Source organism: Aulonocara sp. 'chitande type north' Nkhata Bay, linkage group LG12 (genome assembly GCF_057382095.1).
Source record: "Aulonocara sp. 'chitande type north' Nkhata Bay isolate Kocher_YH1m ecotype deep benthic linkage group LG12, A_spYH_male_GT1.1, whole genome shotgun sequence".
Lineage (NCBI taxonomy): Eukaryota > Metazoa > Chordata > Actinopteri > Cichliformes > Cichlidae > Aulonocara > Aulonocara sp. 'chitande type north' Nkhata Bay.
This window is the reverse complement of record NC_141355.1, coordinates 22,829,442-22,845,826: the sequence shown is the minus strand read 5'-3', so window position 1 is coordinate 22,845,826 and position 16,385 is coordinate 22,829,442. Positions and strand designations below refer to the sequence as shown.

The 16,385-nt window shown below is 40.3% G+C and overlaps 2 protein-coding genes across 5 annotated transcripts; one reads left to right on the top strand and one right to left on the bottom strand.

The window, feature by feature from the left end:
* Positions 1-1,167: 1,167 nt before the first annotated feature.
* Positions 1,168-11,474, bottom strand: LOC147317477 (uncharacterized). 4 transcript variants are annotated; one of them, XM_086314458.1, is made up of 17 exons: positions 11,193-11,473; positions 9,847-9,932; positions 8,875-8,984; positions 8,113-8,796; positions 7,745-7,913; positions 7,538-7,635; positions 6,970-7,179; positions 6,625-6,712; positions 6,426-6,503; positions 5,427-5,548; positions 5,174-5,279; positions 5,012-5,083; positions 4,798-4,907; positions 2,554-4,610; positions 2,006-2,426; positions 1,749-1,842; positions 1,168-1,682 (listed from the first exon to the last, which is right to left on the bottom strand). In XM_086314458.1, the coding sequence occupies exons 3-17, from the start codon at positions 8,931-8,933 to the stop codon at positions 1,533-1,535; spliced, it is 4,518 nt and encodes a 1,505-aa protein (XP_086170584.1). In that variant the 5' UTR covers positions 8,934-8,984; positions 9,847-9,932; positions 11,193-11,473; the 3' UTR covers positions 1,168-1,532. The 4 variants fall into 4 exon arrangements, with proteins under 4 accessions (XP_086170584.1, XP_086170585.1, XP_086170583.1 ...); XM_086314459.1 differs by lacking the exon at positions 9,847-9,932 and having other exon boundaries at positions 7,745-7,907; positions 11,193-11,474; XM_086314457.1 differs by lacking the exon at positions 9,847-9,932.
* Positions 11,475-13,246: 1,772 nt separating this feature from the next.
* On the top strand, positions 13,247-16,385 carry LOC147317476 (Rieske domain-containing protein-like). The gene is made up of 4 exons (XM_086312919.1): positions 13,247-13,488; positions 14,987-15,208; positions 15,314-15,348; positions 15,499-16,385. Exons 2-4 carry the CDS (start codon positions 15,013-15,015, stop codon positions 15,787-15,789), a joined length of 522 nt encoding a protein of 173 aa, XP_086169045.1. The 5' UTR covers positions 13,247-13,488; positions 14,987-15,012; the 3' UTR covers positions 15,790-16,385.

Below are 16,385 nucleotides of genomic sequence, written 5' to 3'. Positions count from 1 at the left end.
CCCTATCCTTAGTATCCTTCCCTGTCACACTACCTTCTCCATGTCCTCCTTTATTACGTTCATGAATTTTCTCTGTGGTCTGTTTTTTCCTTCTGGCTGGCAGCTCCATATTCAATATCTTCCATACCTCCTCTGCACATGTCCAAAACATCTCTACCTGAGCTGTCCCTTTATAATCTTCTCCATCTGGTGATGAAAATCTTAACAATTTCCTCTCTGCCCTGTCTTTTTGTCAGTGCCACCATCTCCAAACTGTATATCCTATTACTACCGGTACCAACTTCTCAACCTTCCCTTTTACTCTTGCTTCTATCCTTCTGTCACAAACCACCTCTGACACTCATCTCCGCCCCCTCCACACTACCTGCACTCTGTTCTTCACCTCTCTTGTGCATCTATTGGTTTCGATGTCTGATCCCAGGTATTAAAACTCATCCATCTTCACTACCTCAACTCCTTGCATCGCCACTGTTAACCCGTCTGCCTATCTTTTATGTCTTTCTTTTACTGATTTTCATTCCTCTTTTCTGCAGAGCGTACCTCCACCTCTCATCTTTCTTCCAGCTGCTCCCTACTCTCACTACAGTTCATAACGTCATCTGCAAACATCATAGTCCACAGAAACCCGTGCCTGACATCATTTGCCAGCCTGCCCATCACACTGCAAACAACAAGGGGCTCAGAGTCAATCCCTGATGTAATCCCACTTCCACCTCGTCACTTCCACCACTTTTTTGTTCTCCTCATGCATGCTGCTTTCATATTATTTATCAGAAGACTCAGCACAAAACTCAATGTCAAATTGAGCTTGGATAAAAATGTAGAAGGATGTGCTATAATTTTAATACAAAGAAGTGCTTGGGTATACTTTTTTTAGTCCTTATTTTATTGATTTTCAGTTGCCCTCTGTGGAAAAATGTGCACACATTACCCAAAGTTAAACACTGACATTTAAAGAGGAAGATTTCAAATTCAGAGATCACAACATAACAGATATCAGCAATCTTGAAATCTTAAAAAATTTAACACTAGAAAACAGTCTGCTAAGCAAGCATTTCTATTACAATCTGAGATCAAGCTCAAACAAATGCGTGGTTCTATGAGTTGTCAACCCAGAGACACAGATTTAGCTTTGTCCAGATAGTGGTGCTGTGAATAAAACATGCATTAAGATTAAAACCAAAGATTTTCTTTAATGAAAAATTACAAAATCAGCAGTTTTCATGGACAGAGGCTAAGAAAAAATAGATAGAAAGAACTATCTTTAGTGGCAGAATCAGAATTCCATATATATTACTGTCACCATGAAAGAAAAACATATGATTGTACGTTTCACCAGTAAAACCCTTAGTGCATCATGCATTTTGACATCAAACACATCAAGTGACAGCTGTCCAAGAACTCATCAAGCTCAATTTACTTAAACATAACAAAGCATATAGGATGACCATATATGTACAATATGTAGCAAGCTGCAGTTATTGTTGTCACTGAAAACATTGCACAAAAACATAAGTATTATTAACTCAAATTCAACTAGTTGATCTGTGATCGTCTGCTCCCTGTGGGTGGATTGAGGTGATGGGCTTCAGATATGGCTGTAGCTGAGCTCTCATGCTGTGTACACACCAAGCCTTTTTCTCCATGATTTCCTCCAGCTGCTGGACATATTCTCCAAATGCCTAACAGAAAAAGAGTATGTACATTAAAAAAATGTAAAGAGTTGCTTTTGTTGCTTTATTTCTCACCATATCAGGCTGCTGGCACAGAAGCTTCCCCTCTTTACGACATAAAGCTTCCATCTCTTTTAGCTGCTCCCAGTGGGCCTTGAATATACACCACCTAAAGTTAGAATGGGTACAAAAAATATGCATTAATGTTTTATTAAAATAACCCCTTTTTGTGCATCATTCTAATATTATCAAATACACAAGAATATGTTTGTGTTATTTTAATGTTTTTTGGATGATTACACTAACAAAAATTGTGAGAATTCTGGACCTACTTTGCGTGGTCTAAGTCGTCCAGCTTAAACAGCTGGATCGTGGGTCTAACGTGGTGATTAGTGGCGCTTTCTTCATCATTAAACTCTCCAAGATTGTTTGGTTGGAGTGAAGTGGTTGAGTTGGAGGAATGCTTTGAATATACTGTGTGACACTGGCTTGCTGGTGTGTAACCTGAGACACTTTCTAATTGTGGTGTTAAAATGGAAGCTAATGGAAGTTTTTCGTGGTTATCATGTGCATATTCTGGTGGAACTTGTGCATCATTTGTCATTAAATCCTGTAAACTGGGTAACCCTTGCACAGAAGTGCATGTAGATTTTTTAAGTGGTGATGCAGGAGGTTTGTTGAATGTAGCTGGTGGTGTTTGCTTCTGATTGCTATCTTGATCCTGTGAGGAGTCCAAAATATCTTCAGGAATACCTGCACAGGAAAACAAAACAAGGTTGTGGACAGACCTGTTTAAACACACACACACACACACACACACACACACACACACACACACACACACACACACACACACGACCATCAGAATTTATACTTATACCTGTGTAACAATTACTGAGATGTACGTCTTGTTTTCCCTCTGTGTGATTCGTAGCTGTCGTAGTGTCAGATAAGGGAGGGTAGTGCGTCTTTGCCTGTGGCAGTTCCACGAAAGACAGTTGCAAACCCGTATTCTCATCCTCTACAACTTCCTCCATCTCTTCCCACTTGTTGTATTCTCTATTGTCATTAAGAGGACTGAGCGAGGTGTTTTTGTTGTCCCCTCGCAGGAAAGAGATTGTAGCAGCCTGTTGATCCACTTGAAGCTGGGAGATGCTGAGGGGCTCCATGATGGAGCTAAAAGAATCCACCTGAGTCTCATTTTGAGGTAAAACCAACTTTTTGACTTCTGAATGGTTATGTAGCTGAGTGTGAGCTGGATTTTCTGGTGGTTTGTTAAGGGGTTCAGTAGGTGTGATGGAAGTAGTGGAAGGTAATGTAGCTGGCAATTTACCGGGATTAGCAAGAAACCATAGTTCTTTCTCTCTCTGTGTGTTTGATTGTACTGCCTCTGGGATGACTTTCGTACACTTTGATTCAAAAGAGGCAGCACTAAGCATAACTGGGGTCAGGAGTGTGCTGGTATGTTCACAGTCCGGGGAGAGGGACTGCTCTGCAGGGGGGTAGCTAATGAGGCTGTTGCCCTCATTGTTCATGTGAGCAGACAATAAACACCCTTTTTGAGCTGCTCCCCCCTTCCCAGCATTCCACACTCCATCAGCTGGGTCATCTGAGGTATTCAGTCCTGCCACACCCACTTCCAGTCTGTCTTGTGAATCAGAGCTGTGACACAATTGTGTCTCACTTGTGTCAAAGCAGACAGCACCTGCTGTCCCATTTGACATCCACACCCACCTCCCTTCTCCCCTCTCCACTCCAGCTGGCCTCCTCTCTTTCCTTCTTTGCCTTTCTTCACTTGCTGCCTCAAGTGACCTCCTCTTCTCGTTTCTACTCATTTCTTGTTCAAATCCTGTCCATGTTCCTTCCAAAGATGCCCTCGAGTTTTCCCCAACACCACCAGTGTCTCCATTAGCATCCTCTTCACTAATGTTATTAGAGATCGAAGAGGTTTCAGTTTGTAACAGAATCTCAGCGCTGGGAGAAAACACCTGTCCTCTGTTACCATTAACTCTATCTTCAGATCTGGTTGTGCATCCATCTAAAACCAGTTCCAAACCATGATTCGCACGGGAAGAAATGGAGAGGTGAGAGACAGAAGGCTGAGTAGAGGAAGAGGGAGATGGATATATAGAGGGTGAGGAGAGTTGGCTGGATAAAGAAGCAGAAGAGGGCATAAACTGCTGCAGCTGCTTGTGATACCATCTCAGATGCCTCTCTCTTTCCTTATCCCTTTCATTGGCCTTTGGTAACCCCCTTTGTATTATCCCTTCCCCTTTACTATTTGCATCTCCATTCTCTCCACCTTTTTTTATTCCACCTTTCATAGCATGTTGCTCATGTTCTTCTTCTCTGAAACAGGAGTCAGATTTACTTTCAGTAAAAAATGAATCATTCTCATGAGCTTCTCCCTCCTTTTGCACCTTCCATACACGCTTGTCTTTTGGTTGTCCCGACACCAGCACTGCCCTGGGGCTTTGCTGGTGTCCCGACTCCAGCACTGCCCTGGGGCTTTGCTGACTAACAGACTGTCTCTCCATAGTTTTTAAACTGTCATTTCCTGTTCTCCCCCCTCCTAATTCATCTGCTTCATTTCTCCGATGCCTTTTGTCACCTATTCTCAGCCAACCTCTAACTGGAGAAATATGTTCAAGTCTGATCTCTCCCCTCCGTCTCGCATTTGCTTCCTCTCCACATTTGGTGTTCTTGGGTGTGGAGCAGAGAAATGCACTCCTCACAGGTGACCTTGTGGTAGGAGTTGTGGGACCGAAAGAATCGCTTTGTCTTGTTAACTTTGGCTTCTTTGGAGGACTTTTCCCTCTACTGCTAACAGTGCTACCAGTGGTGCTGCTGAACAGGTTTTGATTGGGTGAGGCTGCTGTCTTGCCTCTGTTTCTTCTTCTTCCTCTCAGCCCTCCTTGTCTTTTCAACTCTTTTACCCTGAAAATATTAAAGAAACCTTGATTGTAAAGACTGAATTTAATAGAATTTTCCCTTTCATACAATATAAAATCAGAGGACTGAAACCCGGCATGGCTTTACACAATAAAGATATCAATAAATATTTTAAGAAACTAATACAGTATATTAAATTCCCCTCATTATACCTGGACATGTGCACACTTACCGGTCTGCATATCTCAGTGTATTAAGTGTGTGCTCCGTTGCTGTGTGACCAGGTGAAATGTTGGCAATCATGCATGTCATTGAGTCACCGACAAATGAATCTTTCAAAACCTAGAAAAAGAATTCAGTATCAAAACAAAGAGGATCAGTGGAGAAACCAGAAAATCAGCCATATGATGCATACTCGTGTCACTATTTCCGTCAGCTTTTACTACCTGAGTCAGTTTGCTCTGCCTAAAAGGTGTGTGCGATTGTTCCTGATCAAGTGACCGGATACATTCTTTAAGCTGAGGGAAATAAAAATCAACAATGTCAATGAACATCCTTGACTTTATGTTGGGCCTCTTAGTGTGAGAGCACGTATCTGTATAGCTTACAGCCAACAGACTCTGGTTGATCTCAGCTCCCTCCATGCGGCTCTGCCTGTCAGGTTCTTTGGCATCGGATGCTCTTTCGCTTCCTGCCAGATCCACAAACCACATTCTACGCAGACACATACACACACATTTTACAGTCATTTTACACCGACACTGTTGTCTTGTTTGATCTACTAATCAATAATCAATAATTCAAGTATGGTTTCAGAGAAAGAAAAAAGTAACATCATGAAGTGCGTTACCTGTCACTCACCTGCCAGCTATCTGCTGGTTTGAATCTCTAAGCTGAATCTGAAGCAAGGCATGGGATCGAGAAGAGAGTGGATTCACGCCACTCATCCCCTGTGTCCGCTCGGCTGTACCCTGAGAAATCACCTGAGTAAGAGGGGAGAGATGGAAACTACTCTTACTAGGTTGAGGAGATTGCAGAAATCATACTTACTGTTAGGTAATGTTTCACGTATTTAAGGTTATTAAAGACAGAGGTGGGGATCACAGAAAAAAAAATGTCCATGAGACAGCAACACTATCAAAATGACTCTGGTAAGTCAAACTGCTGGGGGAGTCTGTTTAGAGTGCTTACATATTTTAATAAAAATTTCAGTATCAAATCATATTGATATTGTGACTCACCCCGACCTAAGATAACACTGGTACACCTGTGAGACCATAATATAAAAGTGAAGTGCAAGAACAACTGCTACACTCAGTTCAGTTATAGCTGGGGACCTGTTTCTTATTATTTCCAGGGAGAAAAGATCTTGGAATCTTTCTGTGCATTAGCTCATCTGTTCCCAAGAAGCAATGAGGTCACGCCATTGTCTGTCTGTCCAGAATTCACAGGAATTGCTTCGCCTCCCACAGTATTGGTCAGATTGAGTCAAACTTACAAAAAATAATGACCTAACAGATCTTCACCCAAATTGTATTCAAAGTTGAGGTCATATTCTGCATTTTAAGGACCCTTTTCCATTTTCAAAGCATAATCATCATACACACTGCATACAATTTCACCAAATTATCATTCCTGATGGACTGAACAATATTAACTTCAAAGCATTTAACAGAGTCATTACTGTGAGATTATCTATGTTGATTTGCATGCACAAAGTGATGAAGAAATAATTTTATTATGTTATTGGTCATGATCATTGTTGGGGCCTTCACATTAGCATTACATACTATTTTCAGTAATCTGGTCAATGCTATAATTTGTTGATACACTCACATATACTTATGCTTTACTACTGACCTGAGTCATAACGCTCCAAACCTCAAACACTTTATTTGGTGTTGAAGTAGATGAATTTGTCCTGCGGCCCTGCTTGACCTATCAGTAAATTTTATTTCTCATTGTTTTTGAAATACAGCCACACACATAAGCCAGAAACACTAATATGTCACTGATTTTTTTAAATAATATAACTTATTGTAAAGAAAATCAGGCAAACCTCCAGCAGAGAGCTGACTGAGTCCACTCTGACATCTCGCAGCCCTGAAATGTGAACCACTTTCTGTCCATCCTCCCTAGCAAATAACCTGCAGAAGAAAGAAAGAGAAAGATTAAGAGATACAAATACAGAAGAAAGACTTTGAGGCTTTGAGCAAAATACTAAATAAAGAAGTGAGGACATCCTAGATTCAGGCATCTCAATTTTATGATAATGTTATCATAAAATTGAGACCTAAATGACCCCAGTGAGATAGAGATTATATGAATTCCCCCAGTGCAGCGTCCAGCTCAAAAATCTGCATGCACTTTTAACACAACCCCCCCCCAAAACTTAAACACAGACCTTTTTCTGTGGTCCAGGAGGTCATACAGCTGACCACAGTAGATCTCGAAGAAGCTGACAAACACCAGCTGGTATGAGTGTGTGGCTGACAGGTGAGCAAAGATGTCCTGAACTGCCAGAGCATATAGTCCTGGAATGGCAGGTGAACCCAGCATGGTGTGAGTCTTCCCTGCACCTGTTTGACCGTATGCAAAGCAGGTGACTTTGCCTCTGTGCTCACACACACAAAGAAGTATAGACGATTAGGATACACTGATACAAACAATGTCCTTAATGTGGTGCAAATGAATACCTTTAACCTAATTCACTTTTTTAAATTGGGCATTTTTGTACTTTCTGCCCATACTGAGATGTACTGTTGTGCATGTTTATTTCATTTAACAACCTTTCATTTAACAATTTTTATTATTTAGTTTATTATACTTTAAAATTTGTTAAATTAAAGTTGCACAAAGTCCATTTAACTAAAGCATTGGGACTGCTTTTTTTGGTGTAATGATATACTGTTTACTGCACACTCAATCAAGTTAGTACAACTCTAGCAAGATGTCCATGAATGCAACCCTACCCTTTGAGCATGTGCTGCACCAGAGGATATGCTGTTTGGTGATAAACCTCTTCGTTGGAGCTTTTCTCCCCAAAAACTTGGTCAAAGTAGAACTTGTGCTGTGTGGACAAAAAAAAAGCAACAGGAAAGGTTTGAAAAGGCCTTAAAGTAGTAATTCAAATACCGTGACATTGGTTAGAGTACACTGTCTCCTCTCTGCACATTCACCTGCAGTATGTATTGTGAGAGATCCACGGCTTCCTTGACTTCATGGACAATCACACACTCTCCACCTGGAGTTGTCACAACATCTGCCTCTCTTTGTCGGCTCTCGGTGCATGTCAGTGGTCTTTTCCTCACACACACCTTAATCCGCTGCTCTTCTGCTTGCCTGGCTCTCAAATTAGAGTTAGAATTTCAATCACAGTAGAAAAACTCAATATTATAAAGAGACACTGTCATAAAGACAATGACAGTCATCAAAAATGTTGTCTCATCAGTGTGTTTACATTTGCTTTTTTCTAACTGTCATTTATGTATCCTGCTGTCATCAATGACATTCAGTCTAAGTAGAGGACAGTATAGACCACACTCACTGTTTGCACTGAGCAGGAGTACTCCTCATTGGTAGTCCATAGTTATATCCAGCTGTTCTCTTTGCTTCATAAACAGGTGTTGGCTTACACATGCATCCATCAGTGTCCATTTCTGTATAAAGAGTTTTCTTCCTTGTGGTTCTTTTTCTGTCTTTGTGACCCAAAGGTTTGTGATTAAATGTGTTTGATGTCACATTTGCAGGCTTGGGTTTTGGCCTATATTGATGTTGCACAGAGGTAGCAGATCCTTTTTTCCTAATGGACTCCTCATATCTGGCATACCTCATGTTAACGTGAACAACAGGATGAGACAACCGCTGATGATGATCACTGGTCTCATTACTGAAATCAAGTCGCCTGCGAACATGTGATGGTCTGGCAAAAGTGCTGGCAATTATATTATTGACAGCAGCTCCATTACCATCTTCATCATCAAAAATGCTGTCACTATCATGATAAAAGCTGCTATCCACTATAGTGCTGCCTTCGACGCGTCCACCACCACTATAGTGATAATCATCATCATCATCATATCCAAGGCCCTCCAGATCAAGAGTTTTGACAAATTGGACAAGTTGAAATAACCGAGTCCTGTCCTCCATTGTGTGTATCCCCAGCAGGGGGTAGTCCTCCATGGTGAGCACTGAGATGTGGGCTGTACGACAAACACCCACTGAGGTAAACCTGAAGCACAGGAAAGGGGGAGGCAAATTGTTTTATAGCAGAATAGTGCCAATTTGAATGGCTTGTGGTTGCTCTTACCTGGCATAGTGATGCTGTAGCCCGACCGCTCTCAGACACTCATACAGACAAAGTGTCATTTCCTTCTCTTCCTCTTCTTTCCCTTTTTCCTTTACTTCGCTCCACCTGCCCTGGAAGTGGCAGAGACATCCCTCAGTATTTTCGTCTTACAGCCAATAGCCGGTCATTGTGTCATTACTACCACACTGCTCTGTTGTTGGTAAGCAAAGCAGAGGATACTGGTAGCAGGTCGAAATCTGACACTAGGCCAGCAAGGAGAAAGGGGAGTGTGCTGCAGTCGTCACACATTTCTGTACAGTAGCAAATACGATAAATATAGCAAACACATGTAAACAGCTGCTGGCTTCTACACAGGACTGACCAGTTGCTGCAACAGCTCTGCAGTAAGGCATGAGAGACAGCCTCTTCTCCTTCATACATAAGCCACAGTCACTTTGGTGAGTCCATACTGGGATTTCATGCCCTGCCTTAGTAACTGCAAAACTTCAAATTGTGCTATATAACTTACTGAATGGGGTTTCATGTATATTCATGTCTGCAGAGCATAAAGTAAATGCTGAGGAAATCCCAATTCCTATCACCTGAAATGTGACTGATCTGCCATTGGGCAGATCTGTCACTGTGTATCTGTGTGTCACTGTCATCTGTACTGTCACTGTGAAAACATCCAGTGCTTCTGGACTGATCACGTGTCATTGTTTTACAGCTGTTAAGGGTTTTCCCCCCGTTTTACTCTCTTTCTCTTTTGCCGTGACTTTCTTTTTCCCACAGGTTGAGGTGGGCATGTACCACTCCCTAGCAGAGCCACCTGGTTTTCTGCTCTTCAGCCAGTGCACTAATTTCTAATCTAATCATTACTTATCAGCACTTAAGAACAAACTCGAGCTACTGTTCTCTGCCAGATTGTTATCTATGGTTGTGGTAATAAGGCTTTTTGATGTTTTCTGAGTACGTTGCCTGCGCTAAAGTCACCTGTTTCTCTAAGTAGATCCGTTTGTCAGCTGAAGAGCTCTCTCCCTGTGGATAGTAGTTACCTGATATTCTGAGCTGGTCTGTTCCTGCAAAAAGAAACTGTGGACTTACTCACCGAAATACTAAACTGCCTGCCTGTTTGCCTGGATTCAAGTAAGAATCCAGTTAAGTTCAAATATCAAACACCTCAGTCTTTATCAACAAAATGAATGAACGTGAAGCCTGCACGCAGTGTCTGTTTTGGGTCACAGCTGGTCATGACAGCATGGATGGGACCAGTGCTGGAAAGTAAGTAGAGCTACTCAAGTTCTAGACTGAAGCACTTGTGCTATGTTGCTTTCTATTACCACTGTATTGGAGGCACTTATTGCTCTTTGTACTGCTTCAGCTTCAGCTAGTATTTATTTTGCAGTCATAGGTTATTATTATAATAAAAATTTAAACCTAAAAATAAATCGGTATACCATTATACATTACACTAAATAGAAATTACTTAAACAAATCAGAGACAGAAGATTTGTTCATATTCATCATCTGTCCTCTGAAACACTGCGAGCAAGTCAGGAACCTTGGAATCATTTTGGACAGTAATCTTACTTTTGGCAATCATATTAATAATGTCACTAAACAGCTTTCTACCTATTAAAATTTTGTGTAATTTAAGCATTTTCTAATTTTTAATATATTTTATTTGAAACTGAATCTGAGAAAAATGTGTCATGCATTAATATAAACCAGGTTATTCTATGGTAATGTTCTATTTGAAGGATTATCCCAGTCGGATGACTTCAACTAATTCAGAATGCAGAAGCGAGAGTCCTTACGTATAACATACGTAAGGACTCTCTAAACTGTCCTTACGTATTACATATGTAAGGACAGTTTAACACAGAATTGCCTTTAAAATATTTTTATTAGTCAAGCTCTCAGTGGTTCGGGTCTATTATCCAGAACTGAATCTAAATCTGTTGAGGAAACTTTCAATTCTGTGGAACAACCTGCCTGCTGACCTGAAGTCAATTACAACTGTGTATAGATTCAGAAACAAACTTGGAAATTTTTAAATCCCATGGTTCTCTACATAACAAAACAGACATTGACATTACATATTAATTATGTAATTATGATTCTAGTTATAGCTGGTAGATATCATCTTTTAGAATTTTCCTGGACTCCCCTGTCTGGTTGTTACTGCCTGTGCCACCACGGTTTAAAAATCCTGGATTCGCCCCTGAATGGATCCCACTTACATGCTTGTGCTTGGTTTAGTTTAAGAAGTGATTATGCTAATTTTGACACAAATAAGTTTTCTTTTTCTAAAATGCGAAAATCACTACAAAGCTTACCAGATCAAGTCCAGACCACGCAAAGAGCAACAGATAGCCGCAAACGCAGAGCCAACTGAATAGATAATTTGATTTTTCACAAAGTTGCTAGCTTCAGCAGGACCACTATTTCCGTACACAGAGAGGGTCTCCATGACGACGGAAACGGTTGAGGAAGAAGAGCGCTTTGTTTTCTCGCTGCTCGTCCTCACGGAAAAGAGGAAATGTTAATGTTAACATATTTCCGAAGGACAGCCGGTCGGTTCAGCATGACAGAGGGATGATAATCCTTAGGACGGCTTAATGCCCACCAGAAAAACCCACTAAGACAGAAAGCCTTCTTACAGGCATTACAGCATACTGAGAGATGGCAGTACTACGAGCTACAGTATATTTTCTGCGTTTATATAATATAGAGTTTTCAAACTGTTTTGTTTTTTTGTTTTTTTGTTGTTGTTTTCTTTTTTTTTGGGGGGGGGGGGGGGGGGGGGGGGGGGGGGCTTGTTTTACTCAGTCTAGATAAATCTTGTATACATATATCCTCAAAGACAATGACACAAATATATCTGCCGCACAGTTCCGGGGGATGCAGTCCAGGGATCAGAGCGTCCAATTCAGCCCACTGGATAGCTGTTCGAGGACAATGACTGTATAAATTATTTATTATATGCTCATTGGTCAGATTACAATGAGGTCTATAAGTAATAAAAATGTGCGGCTAATGCAGGCCAGTGTTGCTACAGAGAAGTAAAAATGAATGGAAAGTAAACATTTTAAAGCATAAATGCATAAAATCCTGTTGCACTTACAGTGAGTCAGGATACAAGTTTTTATCCTGAAATATCCTTATTTCTTCATCCAATATGATCTGTCATGTGTCATCGATGCATTTAATGACAATGAATGTAAAGACTTACATGTATTAAAATTGGATTTATTTTGCATGGTTCTCTCAAGGTTATTATTCTTTGCTAGTTTATACATTATAGTTTTTCTAGCATAGTCCAGTTTAGATCAAAATGGGATATATGTGGCCCATTAACTTAAATGAGTTTGACACCCGTATAGGCAGACAAAATGTTTACACTCTGATACACTCCAATACGATTGTAAGCGTCTTCATGGTTGCTTTTAGAGATAATTGCAAGTAGAAAGATAGTGGTTTAAAGTTGCACTGTCTATAAATTAAATATACAGGTCAGTGCAAAACCCGTGATGCAATCCTCATTTCGTTATATTTAGCAAAGAATATGTAAAAAAAAAAAGAAAAAAGCTCTTTGGGAATCACCTTGCTGGTATCTTACCTTTGGCATTTATTTTTATTTATTTATTTTGTATATTAAACTAAAGAAATGGGAAAGTTTATATGCTTTCCAACAAGCTGCTAGTAACAAAGTGCCTAAACATACAGTTTAACATAGGTTCATTGTTAAGTTGTCTGTGTAGAGAAAACACTTTCGTTAGATGCATTTATGAGTGATTTATAAGTCAGTGTTAAGTAGATTAACAAACAAAATGAAATTCCTCTGAAAACGGTCCAGTGCAAAGACTGGACTGGAAATGAGTAAAAAAGGAGCAAATTTCCTTAAAAAAAAGAAAAGAAAAAAGAATCTCCTGAAGACCGGCCGAACGACTGCCTAAGAGCACTTAAAAATCACAATAAAGTCTGGCTCCTTGGAATCAAAATATAAAGAAATGCTCAAGACATACACAAATGGGTGATAATAGACTTCTTCATCTTGGTACTTGCTTTTTATTGTATTTGTCCTTATTAACATAATTATTGCTCCTTTTTGTGTGAAGCTTTTTTTTCTCAATTCAATATGCACTTGTTGTGCTATTTCAGTGTGTGCAGACTGCACTGCTGTATCATTTTCCACATTTTTTTAAATTTTCTGTTATTCCCCTATTTTGTTTTGTCTACCTCGCATGAATAAAGAAAATATCTCACCACGCAAATATACACACTAATTACGCAACAGTGAACTACTTCGGACAGATTTGCCACGAAGTGAAATGTTCTCTGAAAGTTTTTTTTTCTTTTTGCTTTTGTTGCATTCTGTATAGTTTCACCTGGGACGTATTTCGATGTAACACACAACATTGGCGCTTCCTGTTCAAACCTCAAACACTCGTACATTTCTTGAAACTTCGACGTTTAGTTTACGTTTTGTAATTTCACACGTGTCCAGTTTTCTCAGGAGGCCTGTTTTAGAAAGATAACGTGCTGACACGTGATCGAAGCGCTCTTCAGCAGCAACGAAAGAGACCGAGCATGACAGCCGCTCATTGACTTCACGGTGAAATTACAGAAAAGGTAATTAAACGCTTTATGGAGTTGGCGTAGAGAAATAGAGCTGAATAGAATAGAATAGAACGCGTTACTCGTTATGTGTTTCATATGTGTAAATGTGAACCTTATTAGCTAGCATATTTCTGTGTGTTTTAGTCACACAACGCTGGTTTCCTCCGTCAGGTTTGATAGATGAAAACAGGTGACAGGAGAGTATCCCTGGACAAAATTCAGACTTTTTACATAATCTGTACAAAGCCAGTCAAAGTGACAGATTATCGCTTACGAAAGGATTTACAATGTTTGTTTGTTTTTAAGTTAGTATATGAACTTTGGAAAGGAAAACAGTTTCTTCTTCTTCTTCTTCTTCTTCTTCTTCTTCTTCTTCTTCTTCTTCTTCTTCTTATTATTATTATTATTATTATTATTATTATCATCATCATCATCATCATCTAGGTATATATAAAAAATATTTTTCAGTAAATGTGCAGGTTGGTGAAAAGAAGATGTCTAACTATAACTGTACAAAAAGAACATTAGGTTGTTTACAGTGTTCATCCAAGTGACTTCAGCAATGACATCAGTCTATATCTCAAATATACCAGAATAACCAAAAACTCTTCATGGCAGTTATATTGAAATTGTCTGTGGGCAACATGAAACCAGATTTACACTTATTATTTTGATTTGGGAGGAGGTGCTGGCCGTCGGATTGGGGTCTGGAATGCGGGGCCTCCCTGCTACTGCAGATAAGGAGGCGGTCTGCTTTCCTCCACCCCTGAGAGAAGGGTTACATCTCCTGGGTCTGTGTATGGTTTGCCCCTCTGGGGCAGGGGTACCCAGACCTGGGATATAGAGTATGTTTGGAGAGTGTGAATGTGTGTACAGTGTCTATTTGTGTCTGTCTCCACGTCAGGTGAGTGCTGAGTATTTGTTTGTGTATATGGGGGTGGGAATGCATGGTTGTGTCTGCATGCGCCTGTTCGTCTGTGTCTATATGTCAGCTTGGGTCTTAGACTCCACCTCTCTGGGAACATCTCAGGCTCTCCGAGGTATGGAGACTTATCTCCCCTCACCACACTCCCTGCCAGTGGCTGATGCCCTCAGACGTTGGTGTATTGGTGGTTCTTGGTGTCTGGGGCTGGGCGCTCATGTATGTACCGGCTCACTCCTGGTGGCCGATTGGCGGGGCCTGGTGCCTGTGGCTCAGCTGTGCCCCTTCCGGGGGTGGGGCCCTGAGGCCCGGTGGCCAGAGGACTTTTAACTGTATTTTCATAGGTTTTACAGCTTTTCCTTTGGATAATTCATACTACTCTGAAGAAAGTAGTAGGTAGACAATTAAGTGACTTTACTTGTATGTAGACATCCGAGGGGTTCTATGTGTAGTTATAAAAAGAGACAGACAAACACTGTTTTTTTGTGTGTTTTGTAACTGGAGTGTAATAAGCAATCCACATAAAATAAGAAATTAAAGTGATCTTTTTGTTCTTTTCATAAGCGTAATCTTTTTCATTTTATTCAGAATATCAGCTATAAGAAGAGATCAACATGTCCTCTGAGGACGAGATGTCTCAGACTTCTTCTGCCTCTTCCTCCTCCTCAAACTTGTCTACCTCCCACTTCATTGGAAAGAAGGAGGACATTGTCAAAGCTGGCCGTGTGACAAAGCTGGTGAACGGATGCAGAGATGTGCTGGTCGTGCATCACCAGGGGCAGCTTTATGCAATGGACGTGCACTGCTACCGTAAGTACTGCTTCTGCTGAGATAATCCATAGTACATTGCAGAGTATATGTTCTTCTACGGCTCGTCGTTGATGTCCATAATGCCACGTTTTTTTTCACGGACAGATTCAGGTGGTGCTTTACAGTATGGAGACATTGAGGTGAGTTTTCTGCTGTTTATTCTGATTACTGGTGTATATTAAGAAAATCAGTCACCTTTTGACTCGTTTACTGTAAACAGCTGTGCATAAGTCTGACACTCAACCTTTTCTGTAATATCTAAAAAATCTTTTGATCTGTGTTACCTTTAGGAGTTCAATGGACGGCTGTGCATCGTGTGTCCTTGGCACAAGTACAAGATCACCCTCGCAGAGGGGGAATCGCTTTACCAAGCTGTGGACGACCCTACAGCCAAACCGCTGAGGACTTACTGGCGCTCCAAGGGTGTCAAACAGCGGGTTCATAAGGTCACTGAGGTCAACGGGGATGTGTACGTGACGCTCAATGACTCCGGCGAAGCCATCAAGTCAGACGTCTACCAGACTGAGAAATACAGGCGCGCTTCACTCAAAGCCAAGCCGAAAGCCAAACCCAAGATATAACCTTTAATGCTTCAGGGACAATTTAAGGAGCTTTGCTCGTCTTCCATCTGACTCTCTGATCTTGTAATAATATAGAAAACATGGTGTTCTGCAGACGTGCATACAATCAGTAAATGTCTGGCATGGTGACTCCTCAGGAACATCTCTATTTTGAAGCTGATACAAACAGCTGACCAATACACAGTTTGTTTTTAGTTATATTTTCTAAATTACTGTTATTTTTAAACAAAAATAATCATTGTGTTTCATTATAACTTTATATGTGAATTTTTATAATTGTTGTTATTATTATCATTGTGTTTTTATTGTATTTATTTTTTTCTTGTTATTAAACTACCTTAATGGGGATCAATTTTTCCAGAAAAAATGGGACAGTGTGCAAAAAAGCAGAATGTAATGATTTTGAAAATCATTGAAACATTAACTATTTAACTCAAAGTATGATGAAAAATAAAACATGCATCGTCTAATCTTATCTGTTATGCAATAAATAACACAATTTTAAAATGATTCAAGACTGTAACTGCTTATATTGTGAAATCTACAGCAGCAGCTTCTCAGGTAATCAGTTAGTTCAATTAAACTGATAACCCCCT